The sequence below is a fragment of the Rutilus rutilus genome, assembly GCF_951802725.1.
Source record: "Rutilus rutilus genome assembly, chromosome: 16".
NCBI classification, from domain to species: Eukaryota; Metazoa; Chordata; class Actinopteri; order Cypriniformes; family Leuciscidae; genus Rutilus; species Rutilus rutilus.
The window spans coordinates 11,354,094-11,379,330 of record NC_140224.1 but is presented as its reverse complement, the minus strand read 5'-3'; the positions used below and the strand labels follow the sequence as shown (position 1 = coordinate 11,379,330).

Below are 25,237 nucleotides of genomic sequence, written 5' to 3'. Positions count from 1 at the left end.
AACTGCAGCAACTTGTTGCTTGCAGAGAAGCTGTGGGCCAATTTACTGCTACTTAGCGTTGTAGCCAATCAGCATGAAGCCGTCAGGCTCAGCAGAGGCGAGCTCATAGAAGATTACAGTTCCTTATAAGTACAAACACTAGTCTGCTGGTAGACTTCGACATCTGCTTTTTTATGTCTTATTACTGACATTTATTTCAGAAACTGTAAATATTTCTTTAAGCTACCCTATATAGAGTCCAGGTAAAACTGGATTTAAATGAAAGATTTAAATGAGGGTTGGATTTAGAGTTTGTATTTATTCAAAACCATACATAGCCTTGCCACAGGAAATTAAACAAAAATAAATAACAGTGGCTTCTAGAAAAAAGAAGAAAAAAAAAAACACACAAAAAAAAAACACTTCTATATAAAACGGAAATGCATAAAACATAAAATACCAGAAACATTTTTGTGGAATTATGGAATAAAAAAAAAAAAAAAAATGCATCAGATATAATTATATTTAATCTAAAATGTCTTTATTTGTACAAGCAGATGATTATTTTTATGGCAAGGAAACACATATTAACAATACATTAAAATACAAGGAGAACAAGATACTCAAATAAAATGACAGAAAATGTACAACATTCACAGAAACATTGTGTAAAAAACAAAAACACACAAAAAAAACAATCATGTGAAGATACGCATTCTTGCAGCATGAACGTCCACTTCAAAATTATCCTAAGAAAAAAGGAGGTATGGGTTAGAAAAAAAAGCCTCATTATAATTATTCATATATAAAATAATGATATTATTATTTTAGGTTTTATTAATGTTAAATGTGTATACACATTACCTTACCTTGGTATTTATTTCCAAAGAATCCACTCAATTTGTATTTGCCTTCCTTTCCTGTTAAAAAGAACCAACTTTTAAATGCACAAAGTTAAAAAAATATGGCTAAATAGAACAGTAAGCGATTACTGAGAAACCTGTTGAAATCTGAAATCACCAAAACAAACATGCCCTTACTCAAAAGGATCACACCATTATCTTGATAGCTCCGCCCCACCGAATTCAAACACACTACAGCACAGGCACCTCCCCCCTCATAAGTGGACACACCCCTTACTGCTGATTGGCTACAAGTGTGTTTTGGTGCTCGGTCTGATCCACTTTTAACAGCGTTCCTCAGAAATCGCTTAATGCACCATTAAATTGGTGGAAAATGTTACGCAGCTTATTGCGGTGACAACAATATGATAAAAATTTCAATAATAAATATATAGTTACACAATAATAATAACAATATAAATGAGAAACTATTCTGAAATTATTAATATAGTTCATTAATCTAGCTGTATAATAAAATAAAATAAAATGTGTTGATCACAAGAGTGCATTTATTAGCATCTTACCTGTCTGGGAGTCGCCATTGGGCTGGATGTGGAACTTGAGGTGCTGCTGGATGTGGATCTGTTGTGGTGGTGCGGGCTGCAGCATTAGAGTGGACAGCTCAGGCTGAGGGATTATGGGTGAGACAGGAACAGCGTACACATCAGGCACAGAGACTGGGACCGTTGAGGAGCCGTCCAGTAAAAGGGTGGCGTCTAATGAGGTGACAGCAGGGATGTGAGGAGCAGGGCCCGCAGTGGGAACACCAGGGAATGAGACAACTGCAGGACAGTCAAGAAAGACATGATGGAAAGGTTGGATTTAAGTTCTCTCTCGATATATTTGAAATGGAAGAATATATGGGACGATAGTTCAACAGCAGCAGGGTCAGACGTTTTTGGGTTTGGGACAAAAATGCCACCAAAATGAACAAAGATGTCCCGCAAATTCAAGATTAAGTGGCAAAAATGCCCCTCTACAATTCAAGTCAATCAATTACGACTGTTGCGATTCAAGTGAAATCATTTTGCAGCATTGTGCATTATTATAACCAATCACATTTCTGTTGATTTTATAAATGCAATAGCCAATCAGAGGCGTTTAGATCATTCACGGCTGAAAATGGCGGATTCTTGTTCAGCGCGTGCTCACCAATTCTCTGATCATACACAACAAAGTGCAGATATGATGTAAGACATTCATTTAGCAGTGTAAACAACTTAGTGATTATAATAGTTTTTATATAATAAAAGCGACTTAAGTTATTTTCTTCTGTAGATAGTTATTAAAACTGGGAATAAACTGTTATTGTTCATGCTACAAAAATAACCAATGTGAAGTATTGATTTTATAATGTGTAATAAGCAATAAAGTAATTCACAACCGCCAGCTGGAGTGCCCATGATCTTCACCAGAGGACACTCCTTCCATCTGCTTTATCTCATCATGAACTACATTTCCCATAATCCATTGCCTGGACTCATTGCGGTTTACTTCCATCCTGTGTTTCATTATCTGGTCAGCTCTGTCTATTTGAGCCATGTGTATTCACTCTTACTTTGCAAAGTCATGAATGTGTAACACTCGAGTCTCGGAGCAGTTCGCACCACCAATTCATAAATGGTTCTTAGCTTGTTTTGTGTCTGTGTAGCCATAATATGATGTGCCATCTCCTCAAACACAATTTTTTATGTATTCTATCAATCAAAATGAATAGTTATTACAATATTAAGAGCAATTATCAACAATAATGATTTTTCATAATATTGCAGCCTATATATATTATATTGCCCTTAATGGAAAAGTTCATTTCTGACCCTGGTCGGCACCATTAATAAATTCTGCAATTATATAGATATTTACAGATACATAAAATATATCTGTAAATACAGGATTTACAACATTCAGAGAAGCAGAGTTTTGAACATTACTTTTACCTTCTGGTTGTACTCTTCCATTTGTATAATCCCCAGTTCCTTGAACAAAGAGGGTGAGAGATGTTTATATGCAGATTTACACACCTCATTCTGGTAGATATACAGTGTCAAAAAATGCTTGTACCATATTTCTCGACGGATTGTGCATTTGCATCTCCAGCTTCTGAAGCATCAGGATGGGGTGGAACCTCTCCATCTCCTGAATCAAGCACAAACACACAGAATTAATGTGTGAATATGGTAGACGGCAGCAAAGTTAGTCAGTGGAGGCACAGTGAGCTGTTATACTCATAAATATTACGGTGACAGCACTATACAGGCGAAACATGAGGGAAAACTATACGAGAAAAACGTTGCTCTTTTTTCTCCTCATCTGTGTCCTTCAGTGGCCTCCATGTTTTCTTCCATATGACAGCTTGCTGCAAGCTGTCTTTGTTAGTGTTCTTTTGTGCATGTGGTTCAGTTCAGTAACACGACCAGTTCCATTCCACTGCACCACTTTTCCATTATTTTTCTATGTAAACATGCGCTAGAAGGACGTGTTTGACTGTTGCGCTCGCGTTTTGCTCGTGACCTTGCGGTTTTTCCCCATTCCACTACGCGCTTCTCGCATTTTTAACAGCAAAAGAGTGTTCTGTGTGAACCAGCTATAAGGCTTGCAGTGTGAAGTTTTTTTTTTTTTGCTCATATGTGACTTTTTGTCATGACAGTGTGAACAGCACAAACCACATGGAATCTGATCTTTTCGATTCTGATTTGGTCCTAAATACAGGTCTGATGTTTTGCAATGTGACTTCAGTCTGAACAGTCATATCGGAATTCATGAGATTTACACGTCAACATTCGTCACAATTCTGCGCACATGGGAGTCACTTCAAAGATTTTACATAGCTACCCGAAGTTATCAAGACAGTTGCGAAAGGTAGTCAAGTGAAGGACAGTGATGTGTCAGAGCTCACAAGTATTACACGACAGCTCTATATACAAGCAAAACATCATAAATGTTTAAAAACTGCTCTTTTTTTCGCATCCTTGTCTGTTGTTTTTTTAGTGCTGGGCAACGATTAATCGCTTCCAAAATTAAAGTTTGTGTTTACATAATAAATGTGTGTGTACTGTGTATAATATTTTGTATATACACACATATGCATGTATATATTTAAGATATATTTGCATGTATATACTGTATATATATATATATTTATACATTTATATTATATATAAATCTAAATATTTTATATATAAATAAAAATGTTCTTAAATATATACATGCATGTGTGTGTATTTATATATAATTATATACAGTACACACACATATATTATGTAAACAAACTTTTATTTTTGATTGCCCAGTACTAGTTTTTTTAAATATTGCCTGCGCATAAATTCGCTGGGTTCCGTGGCAAATCGAGCAATAAATAAACGCGTAATCGCTTACTTTAATGTCCTCCACGTTCACTTCCTGCTGTGTGAAGTCTTTTTATCGTTCTTTTGCGCATACAGGTCAGTTCAGGACCACGATCTGTTCACACTGGAATCTGATATTGGCCACATTTAAAACAACAATATGAACAGCTATTCCAAAAAACTCGGATCTGAGCAATAAATTGGAATTGAGCATTAAGACTTGCAGTGTGTGAACGTAGCAAATTATTTCATTGGTGATCACTTTTAGTGACATGGTCAACCCTCAAGTTTTAAATGGCCGCAGGCTATCTAAAACTAATTTATTTAATTGACGTCAGGTGGTTCTTTGACATTAATTCACACAAAACGTGATTATTCCGCTTATACCATGATCACTTGCATGGATAATTTAAAGCAGTTATTGGTGTTTACAGCTCAAAATTTGACTGAACAGATACAAATTACAGTAGTTATATTTAGTAAATAAAAGTAACAGTACTTCTATTTGTTATTTTATCTATGGGTTGGAATTCTAAAGTAAAATAAAGTGCAGGACGATTACATTTATTTGAATTTGAGAAAGAGACTGTGTGGGAATTACTGCGTCTGTGCTGCGTCTCTATAGTGAAGTTTAATTACTTCCAAAACAGCAAAGTTATCACCTTGTTGCTAAAAAAATGTAATGTAGCTTTCAGTAGCGAAGCCATTTTATTTATAAAATTCACAGGGCTGCAGCTCAAAATAAGGTTCTGTGCTTCTGAATGTTTTTGTGTGTGTGCATTCTTACATATATATACAATTTTCACCTCAAAAGAAGCTGTGTTTTCACATCATAATATGAGAGTAAGAAAAGTTATCTTTGTGGGTAAATGTTTCCCTCGCCTTGCGGTGGCTTGGAATTCCAATGGGAATCGTAAATACGTGTTTAGCAGTATGTCCAGATATCAGATATGTATTTGCATGTGGCTCAGAACAGATAAAAAAAAAAAAAAAAAAACTGAATCAAATGCAAATTTTTCTGTTAACACGTTAAACAATATCCAGTGTAAACACAGCCTAACTTAAATGAACATGGATATCTGAATATCTCAAAATACAACTAACCATATTGGTCAATGGATTTCTGTCCGTCAATCTCAGGACCTTGATGCAAAGCCTCCAGGCTTCTGTTTTCTGTAAAAAAGAAAGGATTAAATGATAGCATTAAAACTCCAAATGATAATCTCCTCATTTAACATTTTCTTCATTTAACTTATGTAATTACAACAAAGTATTTCAATAGTTCTTGCTGCTTAATAAATAGTGTACTAAATAAATAGGAGATGAACATACCATCAACAGACTGCCCATCAGTCACTGGGCCAAGGAGTTCATATGACACTGCTGGATTACCTGTAAGCCATACAGTGATTTTACCAAGGGTTAGTACAAAACAATCATTACTTTCTCGTTAGCCTAACTGTATGCCGTTCGACAATTCACATACAAAGCAATGATGAAAAGGATCTTTAAACTAGAGTATCAATAAGTAAGTTAAAAATCGCACCATAGTTAGCATCGCCACCGAAACTGAGTGTTTCTGGATTATACAAGGATTCTGGAGAACCTACAGAGAGTAGAGAGGATGGACATACCTATCAGTACAGTAATATTATGACATTTGTCATTTCATTACCTATAAAAAAAGAAATAACTCACCTTCACCATATTTTCCAGACACAGCATCAGGCCTGAGATCAAGTGGCTGACCACCATATTGAAGACCCTTTTGTCCTGAGAGAGAATTACAGTAAAACATACTCAGTCATAATTTGTAGAAATAAGACAATTATAAGTTGGAAAAAAAAAAACAGTCACTAGATTTGCCAAAGTATTTGTCACTACCATATCCAAGTGGCTGGCCATTGTAGGGTACCCCTCCAAAATCTGAAAATACAGAAACTTATATTTTACAACATCTTCAAAAAAAGATGTGCTGTATGATCAGACAAAATTCTTTATTAAAATTCTTTATCTTACCATATTTGCCAGGGGATTTGGCAACAGATTCGGGAAGTAAAGGCTGAGAGTTGTACGGTAAACTACCATGTCCTATTTTGGGGCCAGAGAACAGAATTATATGTATTTAACAGCATTATATATAATGTTTTGAGATGCAAATTGTCATGTCAGCTGTTCTATCAAATATTGACTTGAAGTAGAGATCATAAAGAATAACATTTTTAAACATGCATTTTGAAAAATGTAAATATTTCACAACTAAATGTGTTTTATCAGAAATATATATATTTTTATTAAAGTAAATGTTAATTTCTACCACAATCTCTAGTGCAATGCTACAAACTGCCTGCCAACTGATAAATGCATACCAACAATTATGAAAAAAAAGTGTAAAGAAATATCAAAGCATCTAATCTTCACCGTATTGTCCTAATGTTTTAGGATTGTAGGGTTTGGCTCCATAGCGCTGACCATCATTACCTATGAGAAAGATGCACATAAATCCATGTGTCCAGTCAGGATTACAGTTAGGGTCAATACTAACTCAAATATTATAAAGACAGCATACCATATTGTCCAGAGGGGTTTGTTTGATATCCATTGGGGGAACCACCAAATGGAAGTCCGCCAATTCCTGTAAAAATACGACCTTGCTTATGAAAACTGAGTAAAAGTAAGTGTGCAGCATTTTTGATGAGTCGTTTTAAAATGAGCTGATAGGATTTTTCTCAGACTAACCATATTTCGCTTGAGATTTTCCCTTAAATCCTGTTGGTTGCTCACCTTGTGGTCCAGCTATCAGAGTAACAGAAAAGAGTAAATATTAATGAATATATAATCAAACTGTTTCTTCTAAATGTCTAGCACAGAAAACAAGAGGGAAAAAAACATACTTACCACACACAAACTCAATTAAAGAGGTCTTGTGAAATGTAACATACTACTGTGTGAAACGTTTATCGTAGCATATTTTAATAGTTGGCAGAATACAGTGTTTACTATATTAGTAAGCAGAACTACAGTCTGAGTCACAAGGGTAAAGTACTGTAATTATTCACACAGATACGGTTGTAATTTTACTTGATGTATCCCAAAAAAATTCTCAAAATTTTGAAACGGAGACCTATTTATTTATTTAAGCAAAACTTAAAAGCATTAATATCTAAATTTGTATTAATCGATATCTCTTTATTATTTATTTTGTTGTAGGATATGGTATTGCACTAAAAAGGCCCAGACTATTGACACCCAAGGACTAAAGCATATATTTAATAAATGCATTTGTGAATTGTGTCCATGTTAAAAAATTATATTTGAAATATCCATGAAGTAGGAAATATTCCAACCTGGATTTTTCAATTTGTTTCCATAACCTGTAAAGATGGCAAAATGAGGGCATTTTTTTTATTTTTTTCCCCATAATTTTAGACAAGCAAACAGCTTTAAACAGATATAGACATTGCAAAGATGAAGCCAAATAATAAGTGATAATTAAAATAAAATGTGTTTTGTGATTATTTACCTGCTTTGTAGCCATTGTTCATACCATGAGATGGATAACCACCCACTCCTGCTCCAAAGCCTAGTGAAATATTTTTATCCAAAGTGGTTAAAAAATGCTGTTATGGTTAGATGGATAGTCAATGTTTATATGGAATGTAATGCACCTGGTTGTGATGCCACTTCTCCTTTTCCATTTGGATACCCTGAAAACCACATTTTAGTTTTAGATTGAATGCTTATTTTTTTGCTTGGTCTTCACAACTGTTTAGAAGTCAAAACAAACTGACATGGACTAAAATGTCTCAAAATCTCTTATTTTTATTGAATGGTATCTTTAAAACATTAAGATTTTAATGTTTTGATATTAATAATTTATAGGACAATAAACAAGTGGGGAAAAATGAGAGTTCACCAGTACTTGGAAGTTTGACCCATTGTCCATTAGGTTGTCCTCCAGGTCCACAATCTAAAAAAAAAAAATCAACAATTAAATAGATTTTTATTGATCCAAATGTAGTTTTGGGTTATAAGAGGCCAGATAATTTAATGTGATTTTATGTTATATCAATGGATTATTATTTAGGATTTACCAGGCTTTGAAGGTATAGCTCCCTGCACCTGTCCATTTGGTTGTCCTAGACCAGTGAGTTCTGTAGAAAACAAACAAGTTATCAATAAACTAAATTTACTTATCCAGTTAAGATGCCCTGATATCACTATCAGAGTTGTAATACATGCATAATGTATTACAAAGCAAATTGCTAGGAGAATGATTCCAAAAGAAATTCAAAACCCAATTTAATTTTTTTTTACGGTTTGCCGAATGTAGCTAATTCGTATGAATTCATACAATCTCGTTGGTACATTTTCATACGATGCGCTTACGCTAAAGTAATGCATATTTTTAGGAGTTGGGGACGGACCTTCATGCTTACTTTTTTCTAATAACATTGTTTTTGTATGATTCACATTGTACAAAATCACCACCTCGTAAAGTTTTCCTGTGAGATCAGGTTGAAAATTCAGGGTTTTATTAAATATGTCTAGTTAATTTGTTAAAGATCTGATCTGGTAAATATGTATGCCCTACATTTCTTATAAATGCATAAGCATGCATTTATGAACAATTTGTACATTTGAATTTATGCTAATCAATGACTGAACATATTCTTTGCATCACAGCCATCTTCTAGAAATCTAGTAGGGATCAAAATGTCCACCTATTTGCTTGTTACCAAATGGACTGATTAAATCAGAACAAAAAAAATTCAGCCTACTTTAAGTCTACTTGCTCATTGTGAAATTTACTTATTAAAAGTTTTTGAAGGCTATCAATCCAATTTAGAAACATTTAATGGCTCTAAAATCTATGTGTAGTGCCAAAGTAGAGTTTAGCACCAAAGTTTACAACAATATCACACAAAGATTAGTTGAAAAAGAGCTAAGAATATGTTTGACTTCAAGTTGACAGCAGAAGGTAAGTGCTGATAGTTATAGGACATATCCATTAGCCATTTTGAGATAACGTTCACAATTTATCTGCAATAACACAAATAATTTATAAATGTGAACAACATTTGCAGAACAAATTGTCAGGTGAACTGGATTAATAAACCGGATTAGTACAAAATCTAGAGCAGAAGTGAATTGATGCAGAAAAGTGGAGAAAGAGGGAATAAGGGAATTTTATACAGTTATAGAAAATATCTTTATGGTTGTGAATTAGTTAAATGTTGCAGAAGTTGTGTAGCTTCAAGCTGTTATGTGGTTTCAGGATATCATTTTAATTTGAAACTATAAAAGTTTACCAGGATTTGTCATTGGATTCTTCATTTGAGGCACAGGCTTGTTTGACTGAAACTTGGATTGTTGCATCTCTGGAGTTGATTGAGCTGATTCTGGCACTAGAGGTGCCTGTGAAGAAATACTGTCTTGTGGTAACACTGGACTTATGTTTTGTTCCTGTGAAAGGACTTGTTCCTGCTCTAGTGCAACTGTCTGTGATGTTTGAGGAATGGGAGCTGATTCTGCAGAAACTGGTTTTGGTTTATAAGCTTTACTAGGTTTATATGAACCGGGACCTTGCATAAATGGCTTTGGAGCAGGCCAAGGTGCCATAGAGTTGGGGGCTTTGCCCTGTGGATGAAGATTTTGTCCCTTTGTTTGTTGTAGAACTGGTGGAAGGTCTTTAGTTTGTTCTGGAAGTAATCCTGTATTTGGCTCACGTCCAGATAGTGGTAAAAAGCCCTTGGTGTTAGATGGTACCGGGAGATGACTTTGTCCCTCAGGGCTTAAAATCTCCCCTTTAGGTCCTTTTCCACTGGAAGCACCCTGTTTTCCAGTTGTCACAGGCATATAACCTAGAAGCCAAAGCAATTGACATTTACAATAACATACATAACATGCATTTCTAAATGACAGAACTTCTATTCATGTCATGTGGAGGAAGTAAATAAAATGCACTTCAAATAATCATGATTTTACCTGAATTAGCTGCTTTATAAGGTCCTTTTGACATATAGCCAGGAACACCATAACCTATAGATCACAAGATATGTATGTTATAACTGAAGGTTTTACATTTGACGATGCAGAGTGAGTTTGTTTAAAACTGGACCTAATATTCTTTACACTGAAATATGTTGAATATGTTGAAAACAACACGTGTCTATATACCTATAGTGCATTACCCCTAATAAAAACTAAATGGGACTACTCTACAATTGGTTTATAAATAAAGAATTCACTTAATGCACGGATATCACATATTTTACAGTAGCTTTGTGGATTTTAAAGCCAACAAATATAATTTTATAATAGTAATGATGCCATTCTATTTACCATTAGGCTTGGCTCCTTGTCCATTTGAGGGTCCAGCTTTAGCACCATATCCTTTGAAGCAGACCCAACAAACATAAGATTTCAAATAATACAGAAAAATCAGACAAAGGAAAAAGAAATACACGCATTACACAACCTTTTTTTTATTATTATTATTTTTTAACCTGGTTTAGGTCCCTTGGTTCCACCATTGGGATACCCCATATTTTGAAGTGAGGAGCCTAATTAGAGAAAAAATATTTTAAACAAGTGTAATATCCTTAGTTCTTTTCAGAAATCAGCATTATCCACACTGTGATAATTGCACAAGAGCTTGTGACATCCAGTGTATTACCTGTATTATGTTGGTTAGCTGCACCTCCATTAGGATATCCTCCATATCCTGAAGAATACCAATCCCAAATCAGTTTAGAGGTTCTCCAGTTACCTCAGTTTACAATACAGACCTTTAGTGCTTTACTCATAATAAACAACTCTTCCACCGATAATATACGCTGCTAATATATGCTGCCTACCGTAGCAATAGGAGCACAGAGGATGCAGTCTCCATGGCACTGCACTCTGTGCTCACACATCTGGACAATAAGAACACTTATGCACGCATGCTGTTTGTTGACTTCAGCTCAGCATTCAACACTGTCATCCCAACTAAGTTAATAGCCAAACTTGGAGACCTGGGCTTCAACACCTCCATGTGCAACTGGATTTTGGACTTCTTGACCAACAGACCCCAGAATGTTCGATCAGGCTCCAACTGCTCCACATCCATCACACTCAACACTGGTGTACCACAGGGCTGTGTGCTAAGCCCGTTCCTCTACTCCCTCTTCACCTCCGACTGCAAGCCTGTGTACGGATCTAATTCCATCGTCAAGTTTGCGGACGACACTACGGTGATTGGTCTCATCAGCAACAACGATGAGACTGCCTATAGGGAGGAGATCAAGCACCTGGCCACATGGTGCACCGAAAATAACCAGCTCCTCAACACCACCAAAACGAAGGAGCTCATCGTGGACTTCAGGAAAGTGTCAAGAGGCACACACGACACCATCCACATCAATGGAATGGCTGTTGAGCGTGTCTCCAGTTTCAAGTTCCTGGGGATCCACATCTCGGCGGACATGACCTGGACAACCAACACCTCCAGCCTGGTCAAGAAGGCTCACCAGCGCCTTTTCTTCCTGAGGACACTGAGGAAGAATCAGCTTTCCTCCACTATCCTGGTGAACTTCTATCGCTGTGCAATAGAAAGCATCCTGACCAACTGTGCTACAGTGTGGTATGGGAGCTGTTCTGTTGCAGAGCGCAAGGCATTGCAGCGGGTGGTGAAAACCGCCCAGCGCATCACTGGGACTCCACTACCTGCCATCGAGCACATCCAGAGGAAACGCTGTCTGCATCGAGCTCGCAGCATCCTTAAGGACTCCTCTCACCCAGCCCACAGACTGTTTTCTCTCCTGCCCTCCGGCAGGCGTTTCAGGTGCCTCCGGACCAGGACCAGCAGACTAAAGAACAGTTTTTTCCCCAGAGCTGTCTCTTTATTAAACTCTAACCCTCATTGATCCCACTCCCCTCATATACTGATTGACTCTCCTCTCCCTCCTCACACCTGCCTCCATTTTGTTATTTGCAATACTATAATGTTCATTTGCACTGCTGACTGTTATTACAGTAACAACTGTTTACATATGCATCTTGCACTACTACCTTGACTGGAATATTCTCAATTTGCACTGCCGACTGTTTATTTACAGTACCGACTGTTTATATATACATTGCAATATCGTACCTTAACTGTAATATGCAATTACTTTCCACTGCACTTTCACTCGGATAGCTTCTGTCCAAACTTATTTGCACTACTTTAAATCCATTGTTATACTGCTCATTAGCCTAACTTATACATATATCTATTTGTTAAATTCTGTTTATAGTAATAGCCATCTGTATATTATGCTCACATTCTGTTTATAGTAACAGCCATCTGTATATATATTCATAGTACATATCTATCTGTAAAATTCTGTTTATAGTAACAGCCATCTGTATATTATATTCAGTACATATCTATCTGTAAACATTCTGTTTATAGTAATAGCCATCTGTATATTATATTCAGTACATATCTATCTGTAAACATTCTGTTTATAGTAATAGCCATCTGTATATTATTATATTCAGTACATATCTAGCTGTAAACTCTGTTCACAGTAATAGTTATCTGTATATTATATTCATAGGACAATCTATCTGTAAATTTTTGTTTATAATAGTATTCAACTCTATATTTATTCAGTACATATCCATGTTCTGCACTTATGGAACCACTGTATATCCTGCACTTGCTGCTATTGCACTTCTGGTTAGACCTAAACTGCATTTCGTTGCCTTGTACCTGTACTTGTGTAATGACAATAAAGTTGAATCTAATCTAATCTAATCTAATCTAATCTAATATACATCATTAATCTAAATAGGGCTACACTACAGTTGGTTTATTAATAAAGAATTCAACTAATGTGCAATCAAATGTGTGCGGATATCATATTTTACAGTGGCTTCAAAAGCAGCCTATCCAACCAGATTTTAGAGCCAAAAACCATGTTTTATAATAGTAATAATCACATGCTCTTCACCATTAGGCTTGGCTCCTTGTCCAGTTGAAGGTCCAGCTTTAGCACCATATCCTTTGAAGCAGATCCAACACATAAGATTCAAATGACATGGAAAAATCAGACAAAAAAGAAAAGAAAAAAAGAAAACACAGCATCACATTACACACACACAAATAGTTCACCTGGTTTAGGTCCCTTGGTTCCACCATTAGGATAGCCCATATTTTGAAGAGAAGAGCCTAATTAGAGAAAAGAACTTTAAACCAGTGTAATATCCTTTGTTCTTTTCAGAATTCAGTATTTTCCACTGTAATAATTGCACTAGAGCTGGTGACATCCAGTGTATTACCTGTATTAGGTTGGTTAGCTGCGCCTCCATTAGGATATCCTCCATATCCTGAAGAAAACCAATCCCAAATCAGTCTAGAGGTTCTCCAGTTACCTCAGTTTACAATACAGACCTTTAGTGCTTTATCCCCTAATAAGCAATTCCTCCACGTATAATATTACATGATTAATTATAATTAATTATTAATGGGGCTACACTACAGTTGGTTTATTAATAAAGAATTCAATATGCAATATCATATTTTACAGTAGCTTCTAAAACAGCTTATCTAACTAGATTTTAGAGCCAAAACTATAGCATACATAATCACATTGTATTTACCATTATGCTTGGCTCCTTGTCCATTTGAGAGTCCAGCTTTAGCACCATATCCTTTGAAGCAAACCACACACACAAACGATTTCAAATAATACTGAAAAATCATGCAAAGGAAAAAGAAATACACACTATATGCATAACACATAATAAGCGTTTACCTGGTTTAGGTCCCTTGGTTCCACCATTGGGATACCCCATATTTTGAAGTGAAGAACCTAGATAGAGAAAAAGTACTTTAAACCAGTGTAATATACTCATTCTTTTCAGATTTCAGTATTTTCCACATCATAATAATTACACTGTAGAGCTGGTGACATCCAGTGTATTACCTGTATTAGGTTGATAAGCTGCACCTCCATTAGGATATCCTCCATATCCTGAACAAAACCAAATCTCAAATCAGTTTAGAGGTTCTCCAGTTACCTTAGTTTACAGTTTACAGACCTTTAGTGCTTTATTCAAACAACTACACCAATAATAATATTGATTATTCATCTAAATGGGGCAACACTACAGCTGGTTCATTAATAAAGAATTCAATCAATATGCAATCAAACTAAAGGTGTGCAGATATATATTTTACAGTGGCTTTAAACATGGCTTATCCAACCTGATTTTAGAGCCAAAAAAGATGTGTTATAATAGTAATAACGTCATGCTATTTACCATTAGGCTTGGCTCCTTGTACATTTGAGGGTCCAGCTTTAGCACCATATCCTTTGAAGCAGACGCAACACGCATTCAAATGATACGGAAAAATCAGACAGAGGAAAAATAAATATACACTACATGCATAACACATACAATACGCGTTTACCTGGTTTAGGTCCCTTGGTTCCACCATTGGGATACCCCACATATTGAAGAGAAGATCCTAATTAGAAAAAATACTTTAAACCAGTGTAATATCCTCAGTTCTTTTCAGAATTCAGTATTTTCCACACTTAACTAATTGCACAAGAGCTGGTGACATCCAGTGTATTACCTGTATTAGGTTGGTTAGCTGCACCTCCATTAGGATATCCTCCATTTCCTGAAGAAAACCAATCCCAAATCAGTTTAGAGGTTCTCCAGTTACCTCAGTTTACAATACAGGCCTTTAGTGCTTTACCTCTAATAAACAACTTCTCCACCAATAAAACAGATTATTAACCTAAATGGGGCTAAACCACAGTTGGTGTATTATAAAGAAATTCTATTAATGTGTAGTCAAACTAAAGGTGTGCTGATATCATATATTTTACAGTGGCCTTGAACGCGGCTTATCCAACTGGAACTTATAGTCAAAAACGGTTTTATAATAGTAATATTTGGTCTGATTCACTAAGTGTGCGTACACACTAATTTGTGCGTGAAATGTGCGTACAAACGATTTTAAGAACAAATCACGATTCACCAAAAATTTTGTAATAAAATGTATTCTAAATTTATGAAAAAACATAGGAACTGAAACCACACATACACAAAAAACACTTACTCTGTACGGCCTTATAATCATGTTAAGTTATAGATCATCCTAACATGACTATAATTATATTGAACTTGAAGTATGTTGCATTAATTGTATTATATAGTCCATTTATAAAATTATATAATAAAATGATTAAATAATACAATTGAATTTAATCTTAAATACATTCAATTTTTACAGTTTAACAGTAAGAAAAGTGGCGTTATAGCTTCAGCTGCAAGGTTTCTCTGAATAACGCAGATATACGCATGTGTACAGCAGGCTCAAGAAAGGTCTGTAATCTGGGTCTGTATAAAAGATGTTTATTGTGAGAACTCGTGAGAATGGCCCACTAGGCATTGCTCGAGATCGGGCGAGAGCTCGTCAGCAAACAGCGGCAAGTTTGACTAGAGCGACGAAAGGCTATAAGGAAAGCATGTGCGGAAATCCCTTATGGAGATGGTTTGGGCTTGTTTTATGCAAATGCCTAACCTTGTGAACGCAGCTGCTCATTTAGAATAGCTGCTCCAAATTTACTAACATCAGAACGATATTAAGAACAAATTCATGCTTGTATGAACGTGTTGTGAATTAGGCAAAGATTTTTCATGAGAAGTTCTCCTGTGCGAACTAATACAAAATAATCTACGCAGTTATTAGTGAATGAGACCCATTGTCATGCTATTTACCATTAGGCTTGGCTCCTTGTCCATTTGAGGGTCCAGCTTTAGCTCCATATCCTTTGAAGTAGACCCAAACACATAAGATTCAAATGACATGTACAAATCAGACAGAGGGGAAAAAATACACAACACACACACACACACAAATAGTTTACCTGGTTTAGGTCCCTTGGTTCCACCATTGGGATATCCTATATTTTGAAGAGAAGAGCCCAATTAGAGAAAAGTACTTTAAACCAGTGTAATGTCCTTAGTTCCTTTCAGAATTCAGTATTTTCCACACTGTAATAATTGTACTAGAGCTGGTGTCATCTTCAGTCTCCTTTGCTACCTCATCATGAACTCCATTTCCCAGTACCCATTGCCTGGCTCATTATGCATGATTATGTTCAGCTGTGTGTGATTACCTTGTTTAACTCTGCCTTTATAAGCCCTGTGTTTCCACTCATTCACTGCAAGTCTTGGCTGTTCTTTGGATTACCTTGTTTGCCTGTGTTTCTTGGACCTTGTTTTATGTTTGGATTGTTTGCACGTTTTTGACCCTGTGCCTGTTTATGAATTACGACTATGGATTACCCTAAATAAAAGCTGTGTTTGGATCTTCAACCTGTGTGTGTCAGAGAATATTGTAACAGCTGGTGACATCCAGGGTATTACCTGTATTAGGTTGGTTAGCTACACCTCCATTAGTATATCCTCCATTTCCTGAACAAAACCAATCATCAATCAGTTTAGAGGTTCTCCAGTTACCTCAGTTTACAATACAGATCTTTAGTGCTATATCCCCTAATAAACAAATCCTCCATCAATAATATACATTATTAATCTAAATGGGGCTACACTACAGTTGGTTTATTAATAAATTAATGTGCAATCAAATGTGTTTGTATATCATATTTTACAGTGGCTTTGAATGTGGCTTATCCAACTGGAATTTAGAGCCCAAAACGGTTTTATAATAGTAATAATCACATGCTATTTACCATTAGGCTTGGCTCCTTGTCCATTTGAGGATCCAGCTTTAGCTCCATATCCTTTGAAGCAAACCACACACATAAGATTCAAATGATATGGAAAAAATATGACAAAAACCCACAAAAAACACAACATACGCATTACACACAAAAATAGTTTACCTGGTTTAGGTCCCTTGGTTCCACCATTGGGATATCCCATATTTTGAAAAGAGCCTAATTAGAGAAAAGAACTTTAAACCAGTGTAATATCCTCAGTTCTTTTCAGAATTCAATATTTTCCACTGTAATAATTGCACTAGAGCTGGTGTCATCCAGTGTATTACCTGTATTAGGTTGATAAGCTGCACCTCCATTTGGATATCCTCCATATCCTGAAGAAAAACAATCTCAAATTAGTTTAGAGGTTCTCCAGTTACCTCAGTTTACAATACAGACCTTTAGTGCTTTACCTCCTAATAAACAACTTCTTCACCAATAATACAGATTATTCATCTAAATGGGGCTAAACTAGAGTTGGTGTATTATAAAGACATTTAACTAATGTGCAGTCATACTAAATGTGTGTGGATATCATATTTTACAGTTGCTTTGAATGCAGCTTATCCAACTGGAATTTAGAGCCAAAACTGTTTTGTAATAGTAATAATGTCTTGCTATTTACCATTAGGATTGGCTCCTTGTCTATTTGAGGGTCCAGCTTTAGCTCCGTATCCTTTGAAGCAGACCCAACACATATAAGATTCAAAATGATACGTAAAAATCAGACAAAAAATAAATAAAAATTAAAAAATACGCGTTACACATACACAAAAATAGTTTACCTGGTTTAGGTCCCTTGGTTCCACCATTGGGATACCCTATATTTTGAAGAGAAGAGCCTAATTAGAGAAAAGTACTTTAAACAAGTGTAATATCCCCAGTTCTTTTCAGAATTCAGTATTTTCCACACTGTAATAATTGCACTAGAGCTGGTGACATCCAGTGTATTACCTGTATTAGGTTGGTTAGCTGCACCTCCATTAGGATATCCTCCATTTCCTGAACAAAACCAATCCTAAATCAGTTTAGAGGTTCTCCAGTTACCTCAGTTTACAATACAAACATTTAGTGCTTTATCCCCTAATAAACAATTCCTCCACTAATAATATACATTATTAATCTAAATGGGGCTACACTACAGTTGTTTTATTAATAAAGAACTAAATGAATGTGCAATCAAAGGAGTTTGTATATCATATTTTACAGTGGCTTTGCATGTGACTTATCCAACTGAAATTTAGAGCTAAAACCTATGTTTTATAATAGTAAACAATAATCACACGTTATTTACCATTAGGCTTGGCTCCTTGACCAGTTGAAGGTCCTGCTTTAGCACCATATCCTTTGAAGCAAACCACACACATAAGATTCAAATGATATGGAAAAATCAGACAAAGGAAAAAAAAACACAATATACGCATTACACATAAACTTAGTTTACCTGGCTTAGGTCCCTTTGTTCCACCATTAGGATACCCCATATTTTGAAGAAAAGAGCCTAATTAGAAGAATAAAAAACAACAACTTTAAACCAGTGTAAGATCTTCAGTTCTTTTCAGAATTTAGTACTTTCCACACTGGATGTCACCAGCTCTCGTGCAATTATTACTGTGTATTACCTGTATTAGGTTGGTTAGCTGCACCTCCATTAGGATATCCTCCATATCCTGAAGAAAAACAATCTCAAATTAGTTTAGAGGTTCTCCAGTTACCTCAGTTTACAATAGAGAACTTTAGTGCTTTGCCCATAATAAACAACTTCTTCACCAATAATACAGTTTATTAATCTAAATGTGGCAAAACTACAGTTGGTCTATTATAAAGTGACTAATGTGCAGTCAAACTAAATGTGTGCTGATATATATTACAGTGGCTTGGAATGCAGATCATCCAACTGGAATTTAGAGCCAAACACTGTTTTGTAATAGTAATAATGTCATGCTATTTACCATTAGGATTGGCTCCTTGTCCATTTGAGGGTCCAGCTTTAGCACCATATCCTTTGAAGCAGACCCGACATACATAAGATTCACATGATATGGAAAAAAAAGACAAAAAAGAAAAAATACACAAAATACGTATTACACATACACAAAAATAATTTACCTGGTTTAGGTCCCTTGGTTCCACCATTAGGATACCCCATATTTTGAAGAGAAGAGCCTAATTAGAGAAAATAACTTTAAACCAGTGTAATATCCTCAGTTCTTTTCAGAATTCAGTATTTTCCACACTGTAATAATTGCACTAGAGCTGGTGACATCCAGTGTATTACCTGTATTAGGTTGGTTAGCTGCGCCTCCATTTGGATATCCACCATAGCCTGAAGAAAACCAATCCCAAATCAGTTTGGAGGTTCTCCAGTCACCTCAGTTTACAATTTAGACATTTAGTGCTTTATTCCCTTATAAACAACTACTCTACCAATAACACAGAGTAGTAATCTAAATGGTTCTAAACTACAGTTAGTACATTATAAAGAAATAACATTTATGTGCAGTCAAGCTAATGGTGTGCAGATATAATATATTTTACAGTGGCTTTGAACACGGCTTATCCAGCTGGAATTTAGAGCAAAAACTGTTTTATAATAGTAATAATCACATGCTATTTACCATTAGGCTTTGATCCTTGTCCATTTGAGGGTCCAGCTTTAGCTCCATATCCTTTGAAGCAGACCCAACAAACATAAGATTCAAATGATACAGAAAAATCAGACAAAGGGGAAAACCCCTCACAAAATACGCATTACACATACACAAAAATAGCTTACCTGGTTTAGGTCCCTTGGTTCCACCATTAGGATACCCCATATTTTGAAGAAAAGAGCCTAATTAGAAAAAATAAAAATACTATAAACCAGAGTAATATCCTTAGTTCTTTTCAGAATTCAGTATTTTCCACACTGTAATAATTGCACTAGAGCTGGTGATATCCAGTGTATTACCTGTATTAGGTTGGTTAGCTGCACCTCCATTAGGATATCCTCCATATCCTGAAGAAAACCAATCCCAAATCAGTTTAGAGGTTCTCCAGTTACCTCAGTTTACAATACAGGCCTTTAGTGCTTTACCTCTAATAAACAATTCCTCCACCCGTAATATAGATTATTAATCTAGGTAACACTTTACAATAGGTCTTGTTTGTTAACATTAGTAAATAAATGAACAAACATTAACTAAAATGGAGTAATAGATTTTTACAGCATTTATTAACCTTTGTTAAATGTTAGTTATTAGAAATGTTCATGTTGTTTCACAGTGCATTAACTCATGTTAACAGATTCAACTTTTGATCTTACAATTGTATTCGTGAATGCTGAAATGAACTAAGTATTGTTTATAGTTTGTTCATGTTAACTAATGTGAAACCTTATTGTAAAGTGTTACCTTAATCTAAATGTGCACAATGTTTACCTGGTTTAGGTCCCTTGGTTCCACCATTGGGATACCCTGTACATTGAAGAGAAGAGCCTAATTAGTGAAAAATAATTTAATATCCTGAGTTCTTATCAGAATTTAGTACTCTCCAGTCTCCACACTGTAATAATAACACTGTAGAATCAAATCTATTTAAACATCCAATATAATCACCTGTATTAGGTTGGTTAGCTGCACCTCCATTAGGATATCCTCCATGTCCTAAACAAAACCAATCCCAAATCAGTTTAGAGGTTCTCCGGTTACCTCAGTTACAGACACATTATATAGTTGATTACAGAAAAGGAAGTTGACAAAATAAAATTCTACCTTGTTTGCTTTGTGTCTTGGTCGCCCCACCATTGGTGTATCCTGCAGAAAGTGAGGTGAAAAATAATTATACACAATTAAACCTAGAAAACAGTTATCAAACCATTCATAATGCAAACATAGTGTAAATACTAATGTGGTGAACGTATTGTTGCTAAAGTGTTACCAGATTGTTTTACATTTCAAAATTTCTTTAGCAATATCAAATGATAGTTTACTGCCAATTTGTCAGATTTTGTATTGAAAATAAGATTTAGATTTCATTTCAAACCCCAGCACCCCATACAACCATCCCTGTGATCAATACATTTTACTTCCACTTATGAAAAAAACATTTTCACATATTAACATGGTAGAACTATTTGGTTGGTATGTACAAATGTACTTCAGGTGGTGTAGCTTATTTGGTTCTTGATATTAACCCCAAAACTGACCACAGTCTCCTAAATTCTTCGGAAATATACCATTTGTGTTCCACAGAAGAAAGCAAGTAAAATATAAGACCTTGCAGGGTGACCTATAATCTTTAAGAGAATATTAAGATAAGACTTACCTAGACCAGCTCCTTTTTGGGGATGAGTGCCCATTAAATTGCTGTAGCCTTCAGATAATATTAAACAGACTTTTTAATAAAAAATAAACACACAATGACAACAGTTGTATATGCTGAAACAAAACACAATGGTGTTTGTACACATTCTTAATGAGTACATTTGCACAATCTTTATGCACAAACCTTACACATTGACTCTTGAGATTAAACTCACCCCCATAAGACGGTGCTCGGTAGCCGTTCCCATTCCCATTACCTGTAACAATAAATGACAGGAATGTAGTGCAATTAGAGTTTCTCTTGACACAATGCAATCTCTAGCTCCTAACCCTACAAAGTACAACAAAGCACCTAACATGAACCTTTACTCTAAATCTACCCTTAACATAAGTATAACCTTATCCCTAAAACCAAGTCTTGACCCTCAGACAGGCCTTTAAACAATGTTGGGGAAAGTTACTTTTAAAAGTAATGTGTTACAATATTGCATTACTCTGTAAAAAAACTTTTGCATTGCATTTTGTCCCCTGGGCTGGGCTTGCTTGTTTTTTTGTTTGTTTTGTTTTTCACACACACGGTTTAAAACTCAAACTCACAAAATAGTTCCTCTGATTTTAAAGGTCCTCACAAAAATAGTTGTAAAAGTACACACACACACACACCATTCCCATGCCTGTTCCAACTTATAACAATCGAAAAATATATGTTAAAAAAGGAAAACCTGATTATGTACTTATGCTACAGTACAAGCAAAAAAAAAGCTCATACCATATGGGGGATGACCTCCATATCCAGGCTTATTTTGTGCACTTCCATAAGAACCTAAAAGATGTATGATGATTTATTCAAATTTCATATTATTGTATACACTTCATTATATTGTATATTACATATCACATACTGTATTTCATGGTTTGGGCTTACCTGTACCTTTGTTTACAGGATAACCTGATAATAAAAAGAAAACATTTAAATAAAAATCCATCCATCCATCCATCCATCCCAGAGAATCCAAAATAATCAACGAAATAAAATGTTCAAATGCAGAAATATCCTTGTTAAAGAAGTTTCCTTGATATATATAAATAAAATGTAAATATACTTAATTTTATAAAACAGTAAACAAAACTTCTCTACATGTACACAAATAGATATGCTAAATATAAAATATTTCAGAAAGCTAAATAAAATAAAACCTTAACTGATTTATTGCATCACATTTTATATGTTATGGTATATTTATTCACAAAAGATCAAAAACCAAGTATATTAGTATAAATTCTGTTCTTGCTTACCATTTCCTTTCGTATTTGCGGAGTTGCTATTTGGACCCACACCATAACCTGAAAATACAGATATATAGGGGTTATCGCATTTTTCTAAGCTGAATATTTGCAATACCAGAAAATCATGTTAAAAATTGCATGATAATTTCACAGACTTGGATTAGTTCAGAATGACTAACGGAAATGGCTATGCACTGAATCTGTTGTTTATTGTACATCAACATAGAAATATTGATATTACCTCCTGGTGACATTTGTACTGCACCGCCATTTGGATTTTGAGGTTGGTACCCTTAAATAACACAAAAAAAAATGTACAGGAGGTTATCCTCTGACATGACAATTTCCTGTACAATATTTAATTGAACTTAATCACAAAAATCAATAAAAAAAAAAAAAATACAAAAATGAAATGTATACAGACACGTCACATATTCTGTTGAATACAGCATCATTGCTATATAAAACCATAGTATATCGATAAATTGCTTTATACTATACTTTTGTCATTTGAAGTTAATGATGGATCTATTATTAAACTGTTTCCATTAACACGTAACGTGAACTAATATAACTGCTGCATATTACAGTATACTGTTGTCTAAATATCTTAGACACATGGGGGAACAGGCAGATCCTGGAGACAGCAGGGGCAAGAGAATAAGTTGAGCAATTCTGTGCAAGTAAAACAATTATATTCTCACAGGGAGATGTTAGATTCAGGCATTGCAGGGGAAACTCACTCACTTTGCTTTGATGCTAAGAAGTCCTCGGCAAGAAAATTATGTTTCACAAAATACTAAGTTTCAGGAATTGAAATGCACAACAGATCTTGGATGTTAAATTCTGCGGGCAAATTCTGATTATATAAAAAAAAAGGTTTAATGAAAAATCTTGTATGATAAGATGTATAATAAAAAATAAAAATAAGTAATTGATTTGCATTTTTATTTATTTTTTTAATCATGAAAAGTTAATTTAACCATGTTCTTAAAGGGCTTAGAATCAAATGTTGTGTATGAATTTATAGGATTCTGTAAGTAATCTTCACTCCAATTGATGTTTCCCCACCATTTTACATTTTTCCCCTCAACCGCTTAAATTACTTTTTACACAACTCACAGTGTTTCTGTTACTGTCCATAGTATAGGAGTATGAGGCACATGATTGGGTGTTTGTTGCTAAACATCTAGCCATAACATTCAACACAGCATTGTTTCACGCTGTACAAGTTTGGCACCGCAATGCGGGATTAACACCTCAAAAGCTGTGCAGGGTTTGGAACAACTTGAGGGTGAGTAAATGACTTTAAAATGTATTTTTTGGGTAAACTATCCCTAAACTATACTACAAAATGCAGCGCTAAACCCACTTCAAAATTACAAGTTTATTTTACAGGTTATTTTACTGAATTATTAAATCTTATGAATTTCTTAACCAAATTCAAACAACATTGTTGATTGTTGTTATCAATCAAACCCTCGAGCGCAGTACAAATGTTTTCCAGGACCTGATATGGATCAAATCCAGTGATCAATTTTGTACTTAAAAAAAAAAAAAAAAATTATGGGGGGGGGGGACATTTGTTCTGGGGTTTTTGTTTTCATCGTCATTACTTTGCCCTGCTGATGTTCATAAATGTGGCAGATAAGTATAAAAAAATAAAAAAAAAAAAACATGACTGAAATCATGTAATTTTTTCTCTTATCAGTTATGCACATTAGGGTTTCATGTAACATCTTACGCATCCTCTATATTTTAGTATTAACCTCAGCTTGTGGAAAGCTAGTTGTGATGAACTTTGATTCATCATGTGCCTTTTTTTCTCTACCCACTGTGTTTTTAAGGTGGTTGCCACTTGCCAGTATATTATGAAGGTTAAAATTGGTATATTAACATTATTTCAGTTAATCAAATATCATTTTTTTAAAAGTTCATTTAGGTTAATCTGAAAAACTTAAAACGTTGCAACCGTATTTTTTTACAGTAAAGTTCTGGCAACCACAGGTGCTTTTTTGTCTCTTTTTTGTGGGTGTGACACGCTCGTAAAGACTTTTCACTTCTACAAATCTTTATCAAATGCTTGAGAAACACTGTAACCGTTTATGATGCTGGTTACCACCAGCACTTACAAAATGTCAATCCGGAATAAAAGTTTTTTGTTTTTTTTTGTACTTACTGCTACCATCACAAATCATCCATAATGTGTCCATACATGCTTTAAGCTACAACATTCAATGTGAAATGCCTTTCTCTGGTAATTTCTGGATAAATGGGAAATATTTTTTCTGGTAACATCTCAGAAGTCTTTATACCAATTAGTTCTACACCAAGAACATAAGGCCATAAACCTAATTTGTTCCTCAATAACTTAAGGGAAAAACTCCTGCAATTCTGTAACAGACACTCAAAGCAAAACAACAATCAAATCCACACAGATTTTAAGCACTTATGAGCATTGTTTTCTCATTAGCATCCTTACCTGTGCCACCCTGAAGTGTTACTTTTGTCATCCAGAGCAATAACATCATCCTTAGAAGTGTCCATTTCAACATTGTGGATATATCTACAGGGGAACAAAAAAAACAAGGAAAACAGAAAGAGACAGAAAACCTAACCCAAAGCATACAGGGAACAGCTCATAG

The 25,237-nt window shown here is 35.0% G+C and overlaps 1 protein-coding gene across 14 annotated transcripts; it reads right to left on the bottom strand.

The window, feature by feature from the left end:
- Positions 1-33: 33 nt before the first annotated feature.
- cmn (calymmin) lies at positions 34-25,237 on the bottom strand. Of its 14 annotated transcripts, XM_084433812.1 has the most exons (54): positions 25,075-25,237; positions 22,834-22,884; positions 22,602-22,649; positions 22,231-22,254; positions 22,075-22,128; positions 21,521-21,562; positions 21,307-21,354; positions 20,754-20,795; positions 20,598-20,645; positions 20,421-20,456; positions 19,952-19,999; positions 19,778-19,834; positions 19,620-19,670; positions 17,956-18,003; positions 17,787-17,843; positions 17,627-17,677; positions 17,289-17,336; positions 17,125-17,178; positions 16,972-17,022; positions 16,646-16,693; positions 16,144-16,179; positions 15,995-16,045; positions 14,841-14,888; positions 14,673-14,729; positions 14,522-14,572; positions 14,185-14,232; positions 14,014-14,070; positions 13,859-13,909; positions 13,538-13,585; positions 13,371-13,427; positions 13,210-13,260; positions 10,905-10,952; positions 10,735-10,791; positions 10,571-10,621; positions 10,214-10,267; positions 9,538-10,089; positions 8,320-8,379; positions 8,142-8,195; positions 7,894-7,932; positions 7,749-7,808; positions 6,965-7,021; positions 6,795-6,860; positions 6,647-6,706; positions 6,245-6,316; positions 6,110-6,151; positions 5,924-5,998; positions 5,772-5,831; positions 5,558-5,617; positions 5,330-5,398; positions 2,943-3,017; positions 2,819-2,857; positions 1,406-1,663; positions 849-899; positions 38-728 (listed from the first exon to the last, which is right to left on the bottom strand). In XM_084433812.1, the coding sequence occupies exons 1-54, from the start codon at positions 25,217-25,219 to the stop codon at positions 724-726; spliced, it is 3,570 nt and encodes a 1,189-aa protein (XP_084289938.1). In that variant the 5' UTR covers positions 25,220-25,237; the 3' UTR covers positions 38-723. The 14 variants fall into 14 exon arrangements, with proteins under 14 accessions (XP_084289929.1, XP_084289936.1, XP_084289939.1 ...); XM_084433810.1 differs by having other exon boundaries at positions 36-899; positions 8,142-8,180; XM_084433813.1 differs by having other exon boundaries at positions 36-899; positions 8,148-8,180.